The 19,492-nt window shown below is 41.6% G+C and overlaps 1 protein-coding gene across 3 annotated transcripts in view; it reads left to right on the top strand.

The window, feature by feature from the left end:
* ALOX5 (arachidonate 5-lipoxygenase) overlaps positions 1-19,492 on the top strand; it is a 39,071-nt gene that overhangs the window by 8,245 nt on the left and 11,334 nt on the right. For all 3 annotated transcript variants that reach the window (XM_082052431.1, XM_082052429.1, XM_082052430.1), the window contains exons 2-9: positions 6,378-6,576; positions 7,222-7,303; positions 8,781-8,903; positions 13,617-13,723; positions 16,638-16,810; positions 17,550-17,696; positions 17,795-17,998; positions 18,238-18,324. In XM_082052431.1, coding sequence (XP_081908557.1) covers positions 6,501-6,576; positions 7,222-7,303; positions 8,781-8,903; positions 13,617-13,723; positions 16,638-16,810; positions 17,550-17,696; positions 17,795-17,998; positions 18,238-18,324 — 999 coding nt within the window. In that variant the 5' untranslated portion in view covers positions 6,378-6,500. The remainder of the gene's footprint in view (positions 1-6,377; positions 6,577-7,221; positions 7,304-8,780; positions 8,904-13,616; positions 13,724-16,637; positions 16,811-17,549; positions 17,697-17,794; positions 17,999-18,237; positions 18,325-19,492) is intronic.

The raw sequence follows: 19,492 nt of genomic DNA on the forward strand, positions 1-19,492 counted from the left end.
AACGGTTGCTCAGACATAGTTTTTGTCTGACTTATTCCAAGTACTGGACACAGGCGATGTAGAAAGCCATAGTTGCTTTTCTTTACTCAGCATCTTTTGAGTAAGTTCCTGTTGGTGCTGAGTGATTTCAAAGCAAGTGTTACGGTGTCACTCAGTTCTCTCTGTTCTTCCTGTTAGTCCTTCATTTGCTTTTTGCTTTTATTGAAATAAATGCCCTCACAAGTATTTCCAGAAGGAAAATACAGTTCTTTCCACTTGTAGCGTTGTGCTTATAGAAAGAGAGGTTGTCTATATTGCCTTTTTAGCAATATTGGGCTAGTCAGTAGGAGTCTTTCCTAAAAGCAAAAGAGCTTATGTTTTGCGTGAGATTAATTTGCTTGAATAGGATGCTACGGGAATTTGGACCATCCAGTAGTCTTCATTAATTCTGTTCTCTCACTCTGAACCCAAACTGTGTAAAAACTCTTAGCATGTCTGGCTCACCGTGCAGTCAGCAGGAACGCCTTGTGTTTACTAGGAGACCTTGTTTGACAAATGTCATAGAAACCTTGAGCAACCCACTGTCAGTTCTCACCTGGTCCTTCTACCATCTTTGTAACCTGACACACCTCTACTGCAATAGCAAAATTGTCATCTCAGGTGAGCCCATGGCATTGCTGGCTTGGAGGCAGCAAAAGCTGGGTGAGACATCAGAAGGGAACCCTTACTTTCAGAAGTGCCATGGTGTCGGAGACTGAAAGGGTAATGTCTCAAACGTTGTGGCAAAGCCAGTTCTGCAACATCCAGCTGTAGGAGATGGGACATCCCTAGCAGCAGGAGATGGGACAATTTGTGATAAGGTGAATTGTGATTTACATATCAACAACAAGCTAATGAGCCACAGGCGAAGGCCAGCTGGCTGGCTGATACAGGAGGTGGGGGGCATGTTGAATGGCACGTAGCTCCATCTTCTGATATGCCCAGCATGGCACTAAGGGAGAAGGCCTCAGACTGCCGAAAATGTTCAAGGTGGCCCGAGACCCTTCAGGACTTTCCCATCTTTCGTAGTCACCCCCCAGTAACCCATGCACAAAAGACCAAAAATTATGCAAACAGGTGATCCAGGGGACTATAAAAAGCCCACCTGTACAAGCACTGGTGGTGCACACCCACCATCCTGAGGACCACTCCACCTACCAACCTCACTGCATGAATTGAACAAGACACAGGAGGACACTGCACATTGCTGGATCCAAGACTATGAACCCCATCATACACAATGCAGAGCAAAAAGGATGGTGAAATCTTTCTCTTTTCTTTCTTTCTTTCTTTCTTTCTTTCTTTCTTTCTTTCTTTCTTTCTTTCTTTCTTTCTTTCTTTCTTTCTTTCTTTCTTTCTTTCTTTCTTTCTTTCTTATACTTCTATTATTTTGCTTTCTTTTTTAATAACTAATATAGTAACACAAGATTTATAGACCCACATGTGCCGCAAACTTTTTATGTTTACCAACTGAGTCTAAATATCGTAATTCCTTCTGCCACCAAAACATTTGCCAGTTGTGCTAACCTGCAAAACAAAAGCCTTTTATTTACGGACTGTAAGTAGCTCATATACGGTTTTCCAGTCAAGGGGATCAACAAATCTGAGTCACCTCTCCCCCCACCCATACCTCTGGGTGGGATATGACAGATGGTCATCAAAAGATTAAAAACCTTCAGGAATTTTAAGGCTAATTGAGTGTCCTTTTTGCATTACATTGACAGTGACTTGTGCAACTGTTTTAGGGCTCTTGTAATATTATCAAAGAGATTGTTCTTAGAAGAATGAGTTTCTTCCAAAAATTGGGTGTCGATGTGACATTTCTATTGACTCTTTGGATCTGATTGACACTAGTTAATTTAAATCTCAGTTGTATGTATATATAGGTGTGGCATTATAAGAACTATAGAAATGCATACATCTAAATGAGTTTGGTTTTTTTTTTAAATGAAGTTATTAGCTGAACCTTTTAAAGGAGATTATTTAAATATATATATATATAGTCAAGTATCTTGGATGACAAGGAGTTGATGAGAAAATAAGACTAATTTCAGAATTTCTTTGCTGTACTGATCACTTGACAGCAACGGGTTTTCGTCAGAACTTGAGCTTAAAATAACTCAGTACATTTCCCCTATCTAGAGAGTATCTTGGGTCATCTTGTTCTTTCTCTGAATATGACTAGCCCTGGAACAGAAAATGAGTGAGATGGAGCATAAAAATCCCAAATAGCTGAATACGAAGTGAATCTGATCCAGGTGCAGTTCATTATTTGCCTCTGTAGGTTATTGCATTAGTCCTTACATGTTTAAAATGCCTTTAGAGTGATGAATGCAAATGGGTAGTAATTCACATAGGTTTGTGTTTTAATTTGGACTGTGTCTCTGCAAGGTGGCTACTTCCAGCTCCTGACTGCCAAATGCAAAAAGATCATGCTAAAATCGAACGAAGCAATTAATTTTGTGTTGTAATTGCATGAAGAGGTGCACGAGCAGGAAGTCGCTGAGTTTGAGATAAATGGTATGACAGTCTGTGATGAGGGACTCTTCTGCAAAGTGGCAGCTGGTCCTGGAAAGACATACAAAATTGCAGAAGTACTGACTCAGTGTGAAACCTGAACCTGGTAAAAAGTTTTTTGACATTGTTTTTGTTGAGGAAATACAGGAGTTGCAGGGATAGAAATGGTTCAAGCACTGTCTGTCTCTGGAAAGAAGATTTGGAGAACGGGAAACAATCTGAGAATGTAATCTACATTTTCTAGCTATCACCCAGAATTCTTTGTACCAATTGACAAGAGTGAAGCTGAGAATATTGGACATGGGGCAATAGGCAAGGATCAGGGTGGTCTTGGAAACCTGCATTGTGGGAGGGAGGAATCTCCATTCATTTAACCAGGAACACAGGGGTATGTCCTACAGGCACTGACTGTCATAATTGTTGCTCAAGGGGCTATTAATGTGATTTCTGAGAAAACCACTCAGCATTTTTCAGTCTCCATGGCTGGTTCGAAATCATCATTCATCAAGGGAATTAATTTACCTTAACACATTATCCTTTTAGCTCTTCTGCAATAGTGTAGATGGGTGGAGGTGTTGAAGAGTCAGCAACATAAACTTAAAAAAAATATTTAGAATTAGTATATTTATTGGCTCTACAGAAAGTGCTATTTCTTTTCTGCTATGGAGATGCAAGGAAAAGTGACAAGCATCATTTTAATATGTTGGTTGAAATCTCAGCTCTGTGATTTTCACCTCTCAGCTCACATCCTAACAGACAGATGCTGTAATCCCAACCTTGCCAGGGACTGCCATGCTATTTTTGAAGCAGTTTGTTACCGCTTGGTGTGTATGGGTGTGCTATTGACATAAGCATTGCAAATTTATATTTAAGATGTGATGGACTTCCTTTTTAAAAGAAACAGTCCACTGTTTTTTGCTTTAATAAGTGTGGGGACAATATAGCTCAGACTAAGAGGACTCTGTTAAGTCTCAGCAAATCAAAATAAGCACTATCCATGCCCATTTTAAATATTTGAGCCTAAAATTAAATTAGGCCCTAAGTTAGAAGAAATTTCTATATCCTCATTAGTATGAAACAGCCTCATATAAGTTACAGTGTAGCAATCATGGCCTGACAGTTTCAAAGTTGATTGAAGAATATCTTTGGGGAAGGACAGGCAAGGACAATATTTCATTGTCTGCAGGATAGACTTCAAAGCCTAAAGGGTTTTTTATTTTTCTCTGGCTTCTTTGAGTCAATGAGATGTGACAAACTTTATGAAAGCTGGTCTTTTTATGTAATGGGTTATGAGAGAACTGAGGTCTGTCATCCCACACTTTAGTGGACAGACAGATATCTTCATCCCAAAATGACCATCACAGCTGGTGATTCATGGATAGCTCATAGAAAAATGTACTTTGCATCTAATACTGTAGGAAACTTGGGTTAAAATGGGAGAGGAAGGGATGCCAAGGGATCCTTCTTATGTGTGTTTTTCCTGTCGTATGGGTGCAGGTTGCTATGAATCCTTCTTTTGTAACAGTTTAAATAATGAAAACCATCTGGAGGAATTTAAAAATTACTTTGTTTTTTTTTCCTCCTTTCTCCTGTCTGGAGTTTAATCTTTCTTAATTTTTCAGTTTTTGTCCTTATGTGAATTAGCCTTTCAGTAGCAAGTAAGACAGTAACAGTGTGCATATATCAAATGCCTGGGGAAGGCTAAGAAAGTGCTCCTAAAACGAACAAGCAGTGTGTGGTGTCTAGGTCAGAAGGCAAATGACAAGGCTCACACAGGCAGGTGAAGCTCTACAGGCACTGCAGCTTGTTGATGCAGTGCCTCATCGCTTTGATATCAGCAGCTGGTTGGTGATTGTTGGCTGTGATGGCAAAAACCACAAGAGAATTAAGTCTCTCCTTGTAACCAGATGAAGCTCAGCAGGATCATCTGAGCAGAGTAGGCTTTGGCTGCTGCTCCCATGGTTGCCATAGCCAATTCAGATTTGTTATGATGAGCACTTGGCACTTCCATTTACCCTGAGCTGTTTACACTCTTGGGAAGTGAGAGTCAATTCCTGTTCTCCTGCATTGCCTAGCACCACGTAGTATCTTACTGGTTATATTTGAAATGATTACTCATTTCTTCATATGCTGGTATTGCCTAATAGTGTAAGAGCCACCAGAACTGTCATTTGCTGGATGCTGTCCCCACATGCAGTAAGAGACTGCATGCATTCCTGAGAAGTTAGCTGCATGAAGGCACTGAAGTACCCATCTCTGGGATAGCTGTTTACTGTCCTAAATCTGTTAGGCAATTCAGCAAGGCTCTGAGGTCAGCATTCCTACCAGCCTTGGTGCTGAGTGGAGGGTGCTTAGCATGGACAAGAAGTGCTAAGGGGTGCACCGCATCCACAATTGTCCTTCTCCCAGGTCTGGCCATGTACCTGCAGCACTGAAAACTGTGTTGTGGGAGAAGTGATTTACACAGTGAACAGATGCCTGACCTTGGTGGCCAAAGTCATCTTGTTGTGTCTAGGTGACCAGTTCTCTGTGGCCTTCATGTAGCCACTTGTCACACCTGAGCAGCTAGAGCGCTTAGCAGCTAAGGTTTGTTATTATGTGTGCTCACAGATACACTCATCAGGGTGAGCCAAGTGGCTATACATCTATTTCAAGCCATCTGATGATGAGGCTCTGAGAAGCCAAATCATATATGTGGGCTGAAAATAGACATACCCCATGGAAGAAATGCTGAGCTTGGTAGTCAAAGCCATTGTAATTCAAACAGAAGGAGAAGAAAATATTCACTGCTACTTCTTTTGTAGCCCTGCTGGTGCAGTCATCAAGAAAGGGAAAGTGTGGTATTCAGTCACTTCCTCAGCCTGACCAGGTTCAGAGCTGCAGCCCTTGCACCTCAGGTCCTCACCTGGATCATTGCACGGCAAATAACTCAAGGTTTCAGGGACCTGTCCCTGTAAGCCACTGTGACAACAATCTTGCAGGAGCAAGTATGAGTGGGCTTAGCCTGCAGTACCAGCTCAGTGGAAAGACCCTGTGACCACTCCCTTAGCATAGGAAAGGACTGAACAGACCTGCTACTATGCAATTCTGGGCTGAGGTCCCATGTTGCAGGAGTCAGGCTTTTGAATTAACTGAATTAACTGAATTAGTGAGGAAGGAGCTAATCCACATTTCTACCTTCTGTCTTGTTTTCTGTGGAGGAATGAAGTCCCTCCAGTGCTAGATGAGGTTCTTGTGAACCTTGTTGTTAGTTTGCTACTTAAATTCCTATGTAGGTCTGAGCTGTAGAAACATAAAATGTGTCATTGTCCTCCTTTTAAAAATGGAGAACTGAAGAAGACCAGCCGCAGGAAGCAGAGGACAAAGGGCATTTAGGTGATCTGGGCACTGTTCCTAGTCTGAAGCATATATCACTAATGAACACAGGTCTTTAGATTCCTAGTCCAATGTGTTAATCACATGATCATCTTTCCACTCCAGCTGCATTAATAGATGTGCCCCGACCATATCTCTTTCAGCTGTTGCTAGGAGAGCACTAAGTGGTTTCACGGTCTGCATGTTTTTCTCAGACTTGCAAACATTTCAGGGAGTAAAAACATTTTTAGGTTGCATACAAAAACATGTTTCTCAATTTCTGGAGTGGTTTGCATATTCTTGTTTGTTCCTTTATTAGTCTTTCTGTTGCATTGCAGTTCAATAATAGGTCTTCCTTTTCTCACCCGCCAGAAGCTGGAAAGTTCTGTTGTACCCATGCCATATCACTAAAGACCAGGTACTCTTGTGAAGTGCTGGTTGTGCTTCCTGCATGTGCAGTGGATGATTGACTGTTTGCTGCTCTGCAGGTTGACTCCTATGATGTGACTGTGGAAGAAGACCTTGGAGAAATTCAGCTAATAAAAATTGAGAAACGAAAATATTGGTACCAAGATGACTGGTACCTGAAGTACATCACTGTGAAAACGCCAATGGGTGACTATTTGGAATTCCCATGTTACCGTTGGATTACAGATGAAAAAGAGATTGTCCTTCGAGATGGAAGAGGTGAGAGCCATAAGAAACCTGATTTCCTGCAGAATATCCGGAATTCTTCCACATCTCCTTTCCCTTTCCCCATGTACCTCCCAATCTTCTCTCTTACATGGAGAGCCACTGTCAGTCCCCTTCTGCATCCTATGGAATGGGCTGTTCCTGCTGACTAGGACTGCTTTCTGAGCTGTTTGTTGGGCTGGAGCTGTCAGTTCAGTTGGATATTTTGGGAAGCGCATGCAAGGAAGAGTCCTTACGCTGGCTTGTTACACTGGTCTTGAATTCGAAGGCTGACCTTAATGCCAAATTTTTGTCTGCTCCATATCTCCTTTGCTGGAAGCCCTGTTGATCTAATTAGAATTAATGTCCCATCTTTGTTTCATACTGAGCCCCTAAGTGTCCCATGATTTATCGCCTGTAAATTGTCTTGTTTTATTGAGAGTGAAATAAAATCCCAAAGTAGGCTGCTCAGCAGATACAAGAAGTGACTTGAAACAGCAGCTTCACTCTTCACACCTTCTCTTTGCATGCTGTCAAGTCCAGGAGAAGGTATGGTGAGATGGATATGACTGCTGCAAGTTGCATGGCTCTCCTCCTCAAGACCTGGGCAGTGATAGGTAGAGGAACCTCACAACCACGTCTCTTTCTTCTGTTTTACAGCAAAGCTCCCCCGGGATGACAAGACCCAGATTCTCAAGCAGCACAGACGTAAAGAGCTCGAGACTCGTCAAAAAATGTACCGGTGAGTTTCCCATAGGAGGTCCAGGGCCTGTTGTCATCAGGTCAGAGTTTGGCAGGGTATGTTCAGATTATCATGTTGCTCTAATTACTGGACTACTGGATAAGAGAAAGCATAAGTAACCATGTTAGCCACATACGTTTTTTACTTAGATGGAATTCACTTAAGTGATGATCATCATGGCATAACTAGCATTTTGAGATACCTGAATCCTAGATAAGCCTATCTGGAAGACTTAAGTGGGAATTCAGTGGTACAGTCTTTTTGTGGGCCCTCTTCATTTACAAACAGTACACCAGTTTTGGAACATGATCTAAAAATGTCAGCTCTTACTGGAGCTTTTTAGCTGCTGCAGCAGGCTAGTTTCAGCTGTTTCCTGCACTGGAGTGCAGTGGAAGATTTGGCCCTGTTTGAGTGGACTGGAATATGCTATCAGAACAGAGTGGTCATACCCACCTTTATACTGTCATAGACATTTTTTCCTAACTAAGGTCACAATGGGAAAATGCTGTCTTTTATCAATGAGTAACTCTAGAAAGCATTAGACATTTCCTTTTCCTAGAGACATACTCTCTGTTAAAGTAACAAAAGTTTATTGTACTTTCATCTCTTTATCATGAGAGTGAGGATCAGAAGGACAGAGGGTCCATTCAGAATTGAAGGACTGAGGCTTGGTGTATGTGTTGTTGATATCATTTGACTAAGAAAGGATCTTGCTTACAAATTGTGGGAAATAGAGCAGAGGAAAATATAATTCAAAAAGAGATGTGGCACAAAATTTTATTTACATATGCAAAAAGGAAGGTGAAACCATTTCCAGGGAAATAGCTGTTTACAATTCAGATGCATAACTGATAACACACAACACAATCTGTGTGAGGTAGGCGATCTGGAAATACCATTGAAATAGTATTCTTTATGAATCACCTTCTTTTGTTTTGAAGTCAAAATGTGGCACAGTGCAGGAACGCTCAGAGCAGAGAATGTGTGCCATGACCATTAGGAGGTAAGGCTCTTCTGAGGAGCTGAATCAAGACTTATCTGCATCTCTCAGAGTTGCCTTTTGGGGGAACCTAAGTACGTCTGAGTACTGTTATCTGCTGTATCTCAGTTCTGCAAAAATGTAGCCTGAAGAATAAGTGTGTATTGGGTGCCAGTCTGTCTCTCTGTTCCCTCCTCTCCCAATACATTTGAAGCTACTGCCAATTTCAACCAAATGTGACAAGTGTTTGGAAATATCACAGGTATTAAGTTACTTCAAGTTTTGTGTAGCTGGGTGGCCAAGTAGTTGTGTTCCATCATACTTCAGGATTCTGTAGGGTACTGGTAGGTGTTGATGTGGTATAAGTCTCTACTTTTGCCCCAAATTAGTCTGCCACAAATTTAGAGTTGAGTCACAGAAAGAGTGTAGGTAAAGGAATGACACAGCTCTTGTGCTGGTAATGTTATATGATTAATCCAACCTCTCTTGTTTCCTCAGTTGGAAGGAGTGGCATCCAGGCTTTCCCCTGAGCATTGATGCCCATTCTCACAGTGATCTGCCTCGCGACATCCAGTTTGACAATGAGAAAGGAATTGACTTCATTCTGAACTACTCTAAAGCGTAAGTGTTTGTGGAACTTCAGGAGTTTTGCAAAATCTCTTTTGGGGTAGGGCAAGGATCTGATCACCTTTTAGGTTTCACCGAAAATTGAATTCTTTTCTCCCAGCTGGATCTGCAGTCAATCAAAGTTGGGAAGAACTGAAGGAATATTTTTTTTTAATATCAATATTTTAAGCATTTTGTGGTGGGAACTGAGCCTTTGCATTCTCATTGGACACTGTTTTGACTGTAGATGGAGGAGGCACTGGTGAAGGACTATTGGCGTCTGATACCTTGGGCTTTTGGCTTAGTTCTTAGAGTCCCCAGTAGAGATACTTCTGCCCCTGTGATAGTTAAGCCTTTCAGTCATATACCAAAAGAAGATGGTATCAATGTAACTTTGAGACCCTGCTGAAGAAAATCTGTTCTGAGCAGCTCATCAGTTAACCACACCTGGGTATAATCTGCTTGGGGCAACAAAGTCACTGTCAACCCATCTGCATGTGTCATGTCATTGAAAAAAACTGAAGTCCTGGTCATAGGATGAGCCTGAATAATTAATTCTGCAGAGTTCTTTGAAGCAGTACAGGGTTAATGAGGTAAATGGGACCTCTGGCCTGTGAGTCCTCTACTGAGCTGTCTCACATGCCCAGCTCATATCACACTATCTCAGACATCCCACCATACTACCAGATGGTCAGGCAAGACTGGTCCAAGATGACCCACGAGTTCTACATCTGCCATTCTGTTAATATGCTGCTCTCTTCATATTTTGGAAAGCTGTTCCTCTTGTTAGTTGGGTGATCAGACAGAGATTGTCTTGTCAAACATAGGGTGGTAAGAACTAGGAAATTTAATAGCCCTACTGAGAAACTTGCCACTTCTAATAAGATTGAATACTTGCTTATCTGAGTCCATCTGTGATGGTGACAGAAAACTTACATGTCAGAGCATTCTTGGTGTTACCTTTATGCAGCTGAATTTCACTACCAACAGAGTCAAATCCCTTGGCTTGTTCCAAGACAATCTACTTGCTTGTTTTCTAATTTGGAAAATTGGAAGCTGCAAAGAACGCGTGGTTTTTTTCTGGCTATATTAGCTCTGCTATAGATTTCTCTGTCCCTCCCTCCTCCACACTAGGATCTGTTTTGAAAATGTAATGAAGCTTTGTAACATTTCCCTTTTTTTTTTTCTTAGCAGAATAAATCTCCAGCAGGTGTGAACAGGGTGATAAGTGTGTTTCTGGAGCACATATGGGCAGGTGGACCTAGATCTTTCAGAGCTAATTGAAATAGCTTTGAAGACCTGGGCTCTCTAGCTTTCTATCTTGTGCAAACTAGGATGTTAGCAGAGTGATGGAATAGGCTACAGACTTCATGCTCTTCTGGCGTTTTAAGGCAATACTAGCTGTTATACCAGAGAAGTGTCTGTGGGGTCACATGAGGAGTTGTGGTACAAAAGACAGACAGATGCTTCCTGCCTCCAAGCTTACCCAATGTCACAACTTTATATCTATGTTTAGACTTACAAACAACCAAATCTCTCATCTTTAATATGAGCTAGAAGTTGAGGTCCCTTTTTACCTCATGAAATACCTTATTCGTCAAGCTGTCCTTTAATATTCAGTAGATTCTTAAAGCTTTAAGAAGTTTTAGAGAATCAGGAGCCTTGACCATGGATCCTTGGAAAACCCTAGACTCTTATGTTCTTCTTCCACAGACAGATATTAGAACACAGACCTGCAGGGTGCTTTTAATGAGCAGATAATGAACTTGGTAATGGCTGTCAGAAATAGTTCTTTGGGAAAATAAATAAATCCATTTTAAAAATCAAGAAAACTAAGCCAAGAAAACTGTGGAAATTTACATATCGTTGTCTGAAAGGCAAGTCAAATTTTTATAAGGCCAGAAAAGATCATTCTAGATCTATAGCCAGGACTTTACTAAAATGCAGGCCAGATTACCAGAGCCTGTCCCTAATTCTTAGTTTATCTTCCATCTGTGTGCAAATTGAAAAGTTAAATTATCAATTTGAATTCATCAAATTTCATCATTTAACTTTACCTCTCAGAAAGTGCTGGGAGTAGAGTCCATGCACATCTGTGAAGTGCTCTGAGATTCAAACAGGTGAGACAACAGAACACCCTGTTCACCATGAAACAGCCAGGGGTGAGGCCATCCCCCCCAAAAAAGTAAGAAACCGTCGTGGTTGTTGTGTTCTGCTGTTGTGAATAAACCTGTGGAAAAAACGAAGAAGCGATTCTAAGCAAGGGAAGAAAGCAAACACTGTGCAGCTCTTCTCTTGGCCCAGTTTCAGGATCAGTCTAGCTCAGAAAAGGCAAGAAACAACTCTTTTAAGGGAAGAGGAGAGGTGTGAAAATATACAAACCCCACGCAAGGCCAGTGGGATCTTCTCTTGTTACCCTAGCAATGGTACAGTGTTCCAAACTTTTACAAATCCTCTGTTTTCCAAGAGATGTTGCTTCTAGCAAAACAGATGTTTCCCAGCTCATTTAGGTGTAATGCAGGAGCAACAGCATCTGAAAGCCAGAGATGACCAATTTGCCACTAGTAGACACAACCAATTTACAGGCTACATTCCTCTTCTAGCAACCCCATCCTGCCAGTCTGCAGCATATTGTCAGAGATACTGTGTCACAGCCAGGTGAAACTTGCAAACAATTCAACAGAGTGCAGTGACACCTGTTTTTGCCATTGGCTGTAAGGGTACCTTCCCCTGAAGAAGAACCTAAAACTTCATTGCAGATAACCAGCCATTCTGGAGAACTGGTGTGACACAAAATATATTTTTTCAAGGTACAAAAATGCTTCTTGCCTGGCACATTTGGCTGAAAATCTAGACCTATGCTTTTGGTTGGGTGAACAGTGAAAAACTTCAGGGAACGAGTTTGATAGCCTTTCTCTAGCTACCTTGTGTTTTTGGAGCTTGGGACAACTATTGGCATGAATGGAGATATAATGGAGTAAGCATGGGGTCATCTTTCAGCTTGAGTGCAGTAGAAGGGAAGGGTGTTTGCAAATCCAAAGGCAAGTGTAGAGTTGCAAGGTGGGCAGGGAGCACATTTAAGGAAAAATGTGAGAGCAGTGGGAGTTATATGAGACTTGTGGAGTAGTGGAAGAGGGATGGGAAAGCCCTTTTGCTTGGGACATGCAAAACTGAGCTTAGAAAGAAAGAGATAATGTCTCAGAGATTTGTTCCACTTTTGCAAGTCTGGACATTTATATGCTGTTGGTAGTGATTAAATCTGTACATTTGCAGGATTAATCGTGTGTAGGTGGGCATAATCCTGAAGGTTTCTGATGCTGACGTGACCTACACTATCTAGCAAACAGAAACCCTCACCCTGAATTCCGTGCCAGAAATGCAGGCTTGCATAGCTATTTTGGACCAGTGTTGCATTTGGTCAGATTAAGTTCTACGAGCAATGTTTTGCCATTTTTTTCTTGTTCTGGTTTCTAGTATGTGCCAGAGACACCTGAGAAGTACTTGATTTCTTGGGGAAAACAAGTTTTTATTTCCTAAGTGCACTGAGCCCAAGTGGGTGCATGTAGAATGGGCTGTTTCTGCTGCTCCAGATGGCTTAAGAGGTGCCTGGAGGCATATTAGGAAGTAAAACTGTCTGAGTTATGGTCAGACTGGTCTAGAGCCCTTCCCTGGATTACCACTTGCTGTTTGTCCAGACTTTTGGTCCTCTTCAACCACTTCTAATACAATTCTTTTTACAGTTCTTCAGTCCAAGCTTACTGATTATAAATCCACCATTCTGGGATTCTTCCTCCCTCAGAGTCTGTTTGGGAGGATTTCCTGCAACACTGTGACCTTTCTTTACTTCATTATCTGCCCTGCTTATCTTTGTGTGATGTGTGTACTTTCCTTTGTGCATTTGAAGTGTTAGCAGAAAGCCAACTTTCTTTTTCAAATTCATTATTTGCTTTCTAGTCAAAATAAATTATATCTATTTAATAACAACAGTTTAGCATTTATGTAACAATTTAGGACTTGTCATATCGTATGAGATGAGCTTGCTTGACTGTGTTGTAGACAGAATACTTTGCTGAATTAGATGTTTTAAGCTCCCAGCCCCCCATATTCATGTGTTGTCTGCAACCAAATGACTTGGTTCCTGAGGTCAGAGGTGAGTGTCAAGTTTAACCAGCAGCACAAGTAAACAGAAAGCTCTCAAAAACTCAGGCTCACACTGTAGGGTTCCATTCTGGTATTGGTCACATAGATACTTTACAGTAGCTGTTCTCTGTTTAGGAATACTGACCGGACTGATCCTGGTTTGTGTTTGTTCTGACTGTGCAAATCACTCAAACTTTTTGTGTCACCATACCCCTTTCTGAACTGGTTCTAATACTGACCTTAGCACTCTCAGCTGATGCTAACTACTGATGATGTGTGAAGCACTCATTTTTCTGACTATAGTTTTTATATGACATAGGTCTTAATTCACTGCCATTGTAGGCTGCCAAGAACAACCCTGGAATAGAATTCAGTTAATGCAATAGCAGAGATGGGGCCCTTGAGATGCTTTTCAAACTTGTGTGTAAAGGTATAGGCAGCACATTTAATTCTGTAAGGTGAACAATCTCACATTCCACCACTGAAAAATGTATTGTGTGTAGGTAAATAAGAGGGTGGAAGAGAATGCGGAAGGGTATTGAGGAAGCTGGAGATTATTTTTTCAGAGACGTTTGCTTTTATTTTTAGGATGGAGAATCTTTATATCAACCGTTTCATGCACATGTTCCAGTCCTCCTGGAGTGACTTTGCAGATTTTGAGAAGATCTTTGTCAGAATCAGCAACACAATCTCTGGTGGGTTTATCAGCATTGGCTTATGTTTGCATTGTAGGATGACTAATCGGTTGTCTTGTACATATCTGATTAAGATGGAAGTGGCTGACCCGCACTTCTGCTCTCGCATGGTTTTCCGTAAATAAACTGTAATCTCAGGCTGCTCATCGTACCAGCAGCCCACAAGACCAAAAAACGAAGCTATGATCTTACACAAACTAGAATTACTGGAAATTGCTCAGTGACCTTCTCTGTCCTGAGCTATACGGAGGTCAGGCCAGTTGGGCATCATAGTCTCTTCTGGCTTTTAGAAATGTATTTTCAGATATGTGCAAGTGCCATAGGACAAATTTTCATAAGTGTTTCACATCTAAGCTTAGAGATAGCTTAGTGGAGGCGCTTTTCAGAGCATATTAGCTGTTAGGGTATTTTTGCAAGTTTGATTGTGTGTGTTCCACTTCAACCATTTAAATACATGGAAATTCTCCAGGGAGGCATGTTTGGAAATGTCCTCTGCTAAAGGTAAGTACAAAGGTGACCACTCTTGCCTTTTACACAGACCAGATTAAGGGCTGTTGCCTAACATCCCAGCCATGTGCTTAGTCCTGGTTGTACTGCTGCTAACAGTCCTGACTTCTCAACCCTGTCCCAACACAGGGAGGGTACCACTGCCTCAGTGCTGCTGTCATGACCTCACCCTCAGTCACTTCTCATGGGCCACTTGTGTCAATGACATGGGGCAGCTCAAATGCTTTTCAGTGGTAAATTTTTCCCAATGGGTCATTTTCACAGAACTTGTTTCGGGCAGGTAAGCCTGTGCTTTTGGACCAACAGATCTGGGGATGGGTTGCAAAGAACTGGGAATGACCTGGGAACTGTAACTTCTTCACCCGGTCCTGCTGCAGCCAGGATGGGCTGTCAGACCACAATACAAGGAACCATGGTTCTTACTGGAAATTAGTGCGAGCTAGGCCTGAAAAGGCTTGTGGCATTTATCCAGAATGTCATCTCTTTTCAAAAATGTGTCAGAATTAGTTGTGTATACCACATTAAATATCCTGCTGTGCTTGCCATTTCGTACTCGCATCTTCTTACCAGAGGACAAAAACACCTCTCTAAGCATATGAGTTTCACTTTTGTATTCAGGGCCATTCAGTTTCTGGCAGTATCTTTCATATAGTTAAAAACTCCATTGATGTAGTATTATCCTATCAAAGACAAATCACTTTCTTTAACCCTTTTCAATGTGGGGATCTTAGCAGTTACTTAAAAAACAGTAAAAAGAATTGCAGACAGACATGGATTTTGAAGGTCATTGTGTCATTTCTGTAAAGCAGGGCTGTGAAGCCTTTGATTTGTGAGCCAGACACAACCTGCTACTATCTCCCATGGTTACATTATTTTACTTTATTTTATTGTATTGCTGGATATAATAGATACACACGTACTATAAATTGGTTAGCATGTGTCTTCTCAAACGTGTGTGAATAGCCTGTTCAGACTTTGGAAAGGAAAATACTTTTTCCGCCTACTCTGAAGTTTTGCTCCTCTCCAGTCTGCCTAAGGACCCGTTAACAGAAATAAGAGTAATTTCTGTGGTCTTGGGTATAAAATAGAGCACACAAAGTGACCAGAGCTATTAAAAACTAGTTACAGCAATTAGTTATATATAATAAGATTGCTTCCTAAGGTACTTTTATCACAAGAATAAAATACAATCTATAATTAATTTCATTGATAATATTTCTACACCCTTGAGGAAAGTTCCAATTCTGTGAGTTTTAAACATTAAGTACCAGTCTCAGTGATGCTAATGCCACCCTGAAGCTGCTTGTTTGCACAACTTGGCAGAAACAGGGCTAATGGAGAAAGTGGTTCAAGGCATTTTTCAGTCATGCAGTTTCTATCCAAGGTGATGAGTCATTTTTTGCTTGGTATAGAATTCAGATAGAGCTCCAGACTCATTATTCAATTGACAGAGATGATGTAAACATCAACTTTAAGCAAACTTAACTTTTTTCTGCCCTGTTAGAAAGCACTGTGTGTTTTGAGACTCCTTTTTTAATTATCAGTGCATTCTTTCAAGACTGTCTTTTTTATCCTTTCACCCTTTGTAGAAAAAATTAATTGCTTTCAGAAAAAGTTCTGCCTTGTCTAAAAATAGACAATAATCTAAAACCTTACTTGCTTCATTTTTCCCATAAAGACACCAATGAGATTTTTCACATTAATCATGTTTTTTCTGATTCTGAATGGTTAGGCTGAAGTGGCGACATGACATTATGAAACAGAACACTGCAATTGCGGAAAGCATCCAGTAGTACTACGTATGTAAGGGTAAAGAAGTGGAGTTCCTAAAACTAGTGTTTTATTAAGAAGAGATGTTAATCTGAGTAATTAATATTAGCAACAGAGGGGAAAAAAATATTAAACAAGCAAAATTATGGATGAAGAGTTTTACTGAGTCAAGGTCAAAATCCTTCCCCAGGTGTCCCTTACCCAGCTCCAGCTAAGAGAACTGCTCCAGCCAATGCTGTTCCTCACCTACACATGTTGCTCTGTATTTCTCTTCTTCTGCCTGTGTCATCTTTTTTTGGACTCATCCCTCTGTACTGCATACCCTGGGAATTTGAAGAGTGAGATTTAAAAATATAGTGGAAGACCTGAGAAGGTGGTCTGCAGATTGAGAGAGTACTTTTCATAGGACTGGAATATTCTACCTTTCATTGCTTCTGTACATGGAGAAACATGGAGTACATGGAGTGATCTTTCTCAAAATTCTATGGCACTTCATGAATCCTTTTCTTGCTGCTTTTTTTAATCAAAGTTGCAGTGCAGTATAACAAAAGGTGGGGAGGAAAGGAGTAGTCCTACAATGCAGTGGGATATTGATGCAGTGCAGATACCGATGCTTCAGGCTTATTTTTCCCTTTAGAATATGTGATGCAGCACTGGAAGGAAGATTTCATGTTTGGCTACCAGTTCCTGAATGGGTGCAATCCCGTGCTGATCCGGAGATGCACAGAGATACCCAAGAAGTTGCCCGTGACTATGGATATGGTAGAATGCAGCCTGGAGAGGAACCTGACGCTGGAGGAGGAAGTGAAGGTACGGCTCTGAGTCAGGTTGGACTCCATCTTTTCCTTCTCACATTCTCTAACCTTCAAACCCTGATCTAACTGCCTTCAGCCACATCTCCTCTCTTCACACGGTATGGTTGGTCATGGCAAAGCTGGTTGTCTCTGCAGACTGGCAACACTTCTGTTGACTGTTTTCTCCTGCTATCCCGGAACCACAGGCCATGCCTTTCTCCAAGTCCAATTAAAGAGCCGTCACAAGGAGGTAAAGTGTCCTTTTTCAGTGGTTTCCTCTGAAAGGTTAGGGACTAACTGACTGTCTCAGAGAGGAGAAGTGCCTCTCCCTTTTCTGGTAGGGTCTTACCCTCTTGTCATCTGCAGAGTTGAACTAACATGCTGAAGAAGCATTGGTGAGGATGGTGACTTGCTCTTGTTTGTATAACAAGCACATGGGTCTCTTCAGCTGGCAGTGTGGAACTTGCTTGCATCTTAGTGTCACTGCACGAATGCCAAACATACAGTTGTTCTTTGCTGGAAGGCTGACTATCAAACTCAGCAGACATAAGTCAGGTAGTTTGTGTAAAGGTGTTTTCTGTCTCAATGGCAACATCCCTGAGCCACCACGAGCAAGGGTGAGTCAGTGGCCGCTCATAACCACAGAGCACAAGCCAGCCTCTGGCCAAGACTCCCCGACCTTTGTTCTGATCCTTGCTGCTTGCACTCCATTAAAACACATCATGAACTTCTTTTTTTTTTTTTTTTTCCTCCAGCAAGGAAACATTTTCATTGTTGACTACGAGCTGCTAGATGGTGTGGATGCCAATAAAACAGACCCGTGCACAATACAGTACTTGACTGCACCCATCTGTCTGCTGTATAAGAATCTGGAGAGTAAAATTGTACCCATTGCAATCCAGGTGGGCTTACTGTCAGGGTCTTTAAAGGGACATACTGCTTGTTCTCTTATCTCAAACGTGACTGACTTGGGGTTTTGTGTTCTTTTTATATCTTTCAGCTTGGTCAACAGCCTGGGCCAGACAATCCCATATTCCTTCCTTCAGATGCCACATATGACTGGCTGCTAGCTAAAATTTGGGTTCGCTCATCTGATTTCCACATCCACCAGACAGTGACCCATCTCTTACGGACACACTTGGTCTCAGAGGTGTTCAGCATAGCTATGTTCCGGCAGTTGCCTGCTGTACATCCCCTCTTCAAGGTTAGTTCTTGCATAAAAGGGTGTATATGGGTCACGGAGGTTATCACTTTAGTTTGACAAACCACAAGGAAGTCCTGGTGATAGCTCAGCTGAGATAGTCTGGCTGGCTGCCCTGCAAGGCAGCGTACAGCTAATCCATCAGGACCTCCAAACTTTCTCCAAACCTTCAAACTTTACACCTGATTACTGTTGAATTCAATCAGCGAATTTACCTTCTTTCATTTTGTCCCATTTCAAAGCTCTTGGTGCCACACATGAGGTTCACAATAGCCATCAATACCAAAGCCCGAGAACAGCTTATCTGTGAATGTGGCCTTTTTGACAAGGTAAGTAATCCCACATATCCCAATAACAAATCTTCCTTATTCTTCATAGTTCTGTATGTGTTTTTATCCTTTAACCACCACATATTCCATTGTTTCTTGACCTTTCTGCTGAAGGGCAAACATAACTAATATCACCTGAGTAACTATCACATAGAACTGATGTCTTGTGCTAAAGATGTTGTCTTTTACCTCTAAGGAGCCAATTCAGAACTGGCCAGTGTCAGCAGTGAGTCAGTATCTCACTTATTCATAGCTGATGTGGCTTAGGGGTATGACTATAGGAGTGCAAAGTAACATAATATGCATATACATCCCTGCACATGTATGTACACAGTTAAATCCCTAATTTCTTTTAAGTACTCAGTTATTCATCTTGGGTCAGGGTGGTGAGCAAAAGGATTTGTGTCTGAGAAAGATGTGTAGATAAGATAGATTTCTAAGCCCACAAATACTGGGTGTAGATTCCAACATGTCTCCTTGAATTGCCATAAACATAAAGATCTGCAGATCTACTAGGATTAAAACTCAGCCTCCTCCAAGTCAGTGAAACACAGCCACATGTCATGTACTGTGGTGCAACTCTTAGGTCAAATCTGAACATCTAAATCTGCTTGCACTGGTATTTAACGTGTACCTGGCTCTGCCTCCCTTGGCCCTCCCAGAAATGGCATGCTGCATCTGGGAACCACAAAAGGTTGGCATGCAGCAGTCTCTGGGACAACATGCCAGCAGGAAATACGAAGTTCTGTGTCGTTTCAGAAATCTTTCCAAAGAGAGAGCCTGTGATTCAGACAACCCTGTCCCTGTTATACTTCCAGCACCAGACTGAAAATAGTTTCCATGCTCTAGAGATTTTCCACCCAGGGGGAAAAGAGAAGTTAAAGCCAGGCACCTTCCTTGTCTTCTGTACTGCATTGCTGACTGTGGAGATCTGTCAGGCACACCCATTCCTTTGAACAGAAGCGTAATCTCCGTACACCCATGCATATGGGCTAAGCGTGTGCCTAAAACCTGCCAATGTGGATCCTGGAATCCAGAATTCGTTGGTTCCAGTGAACAACCAGATGGAGGACAATAAGTGTAAGCTGACTACTGCTATTATACAACACTTAGTATCATACGCTAGAAAAGCAACATTTGGAAGCTTTTGTGCATTGGTTATGTAAAG

The sequence above is a fragment of the Streptopelia decaocto genome (assembly GCF_964273445.1).
Source record: "Streptopelia decaocto genome assembly, chromosome: 5".
In the NCBI taxonomy this organism is placed as follows: Eukaryota; Metazoa; Chordata; class Aves; order Columbiformes; family Columbidae; genus Streptopelia; species Streptopelia decaocto.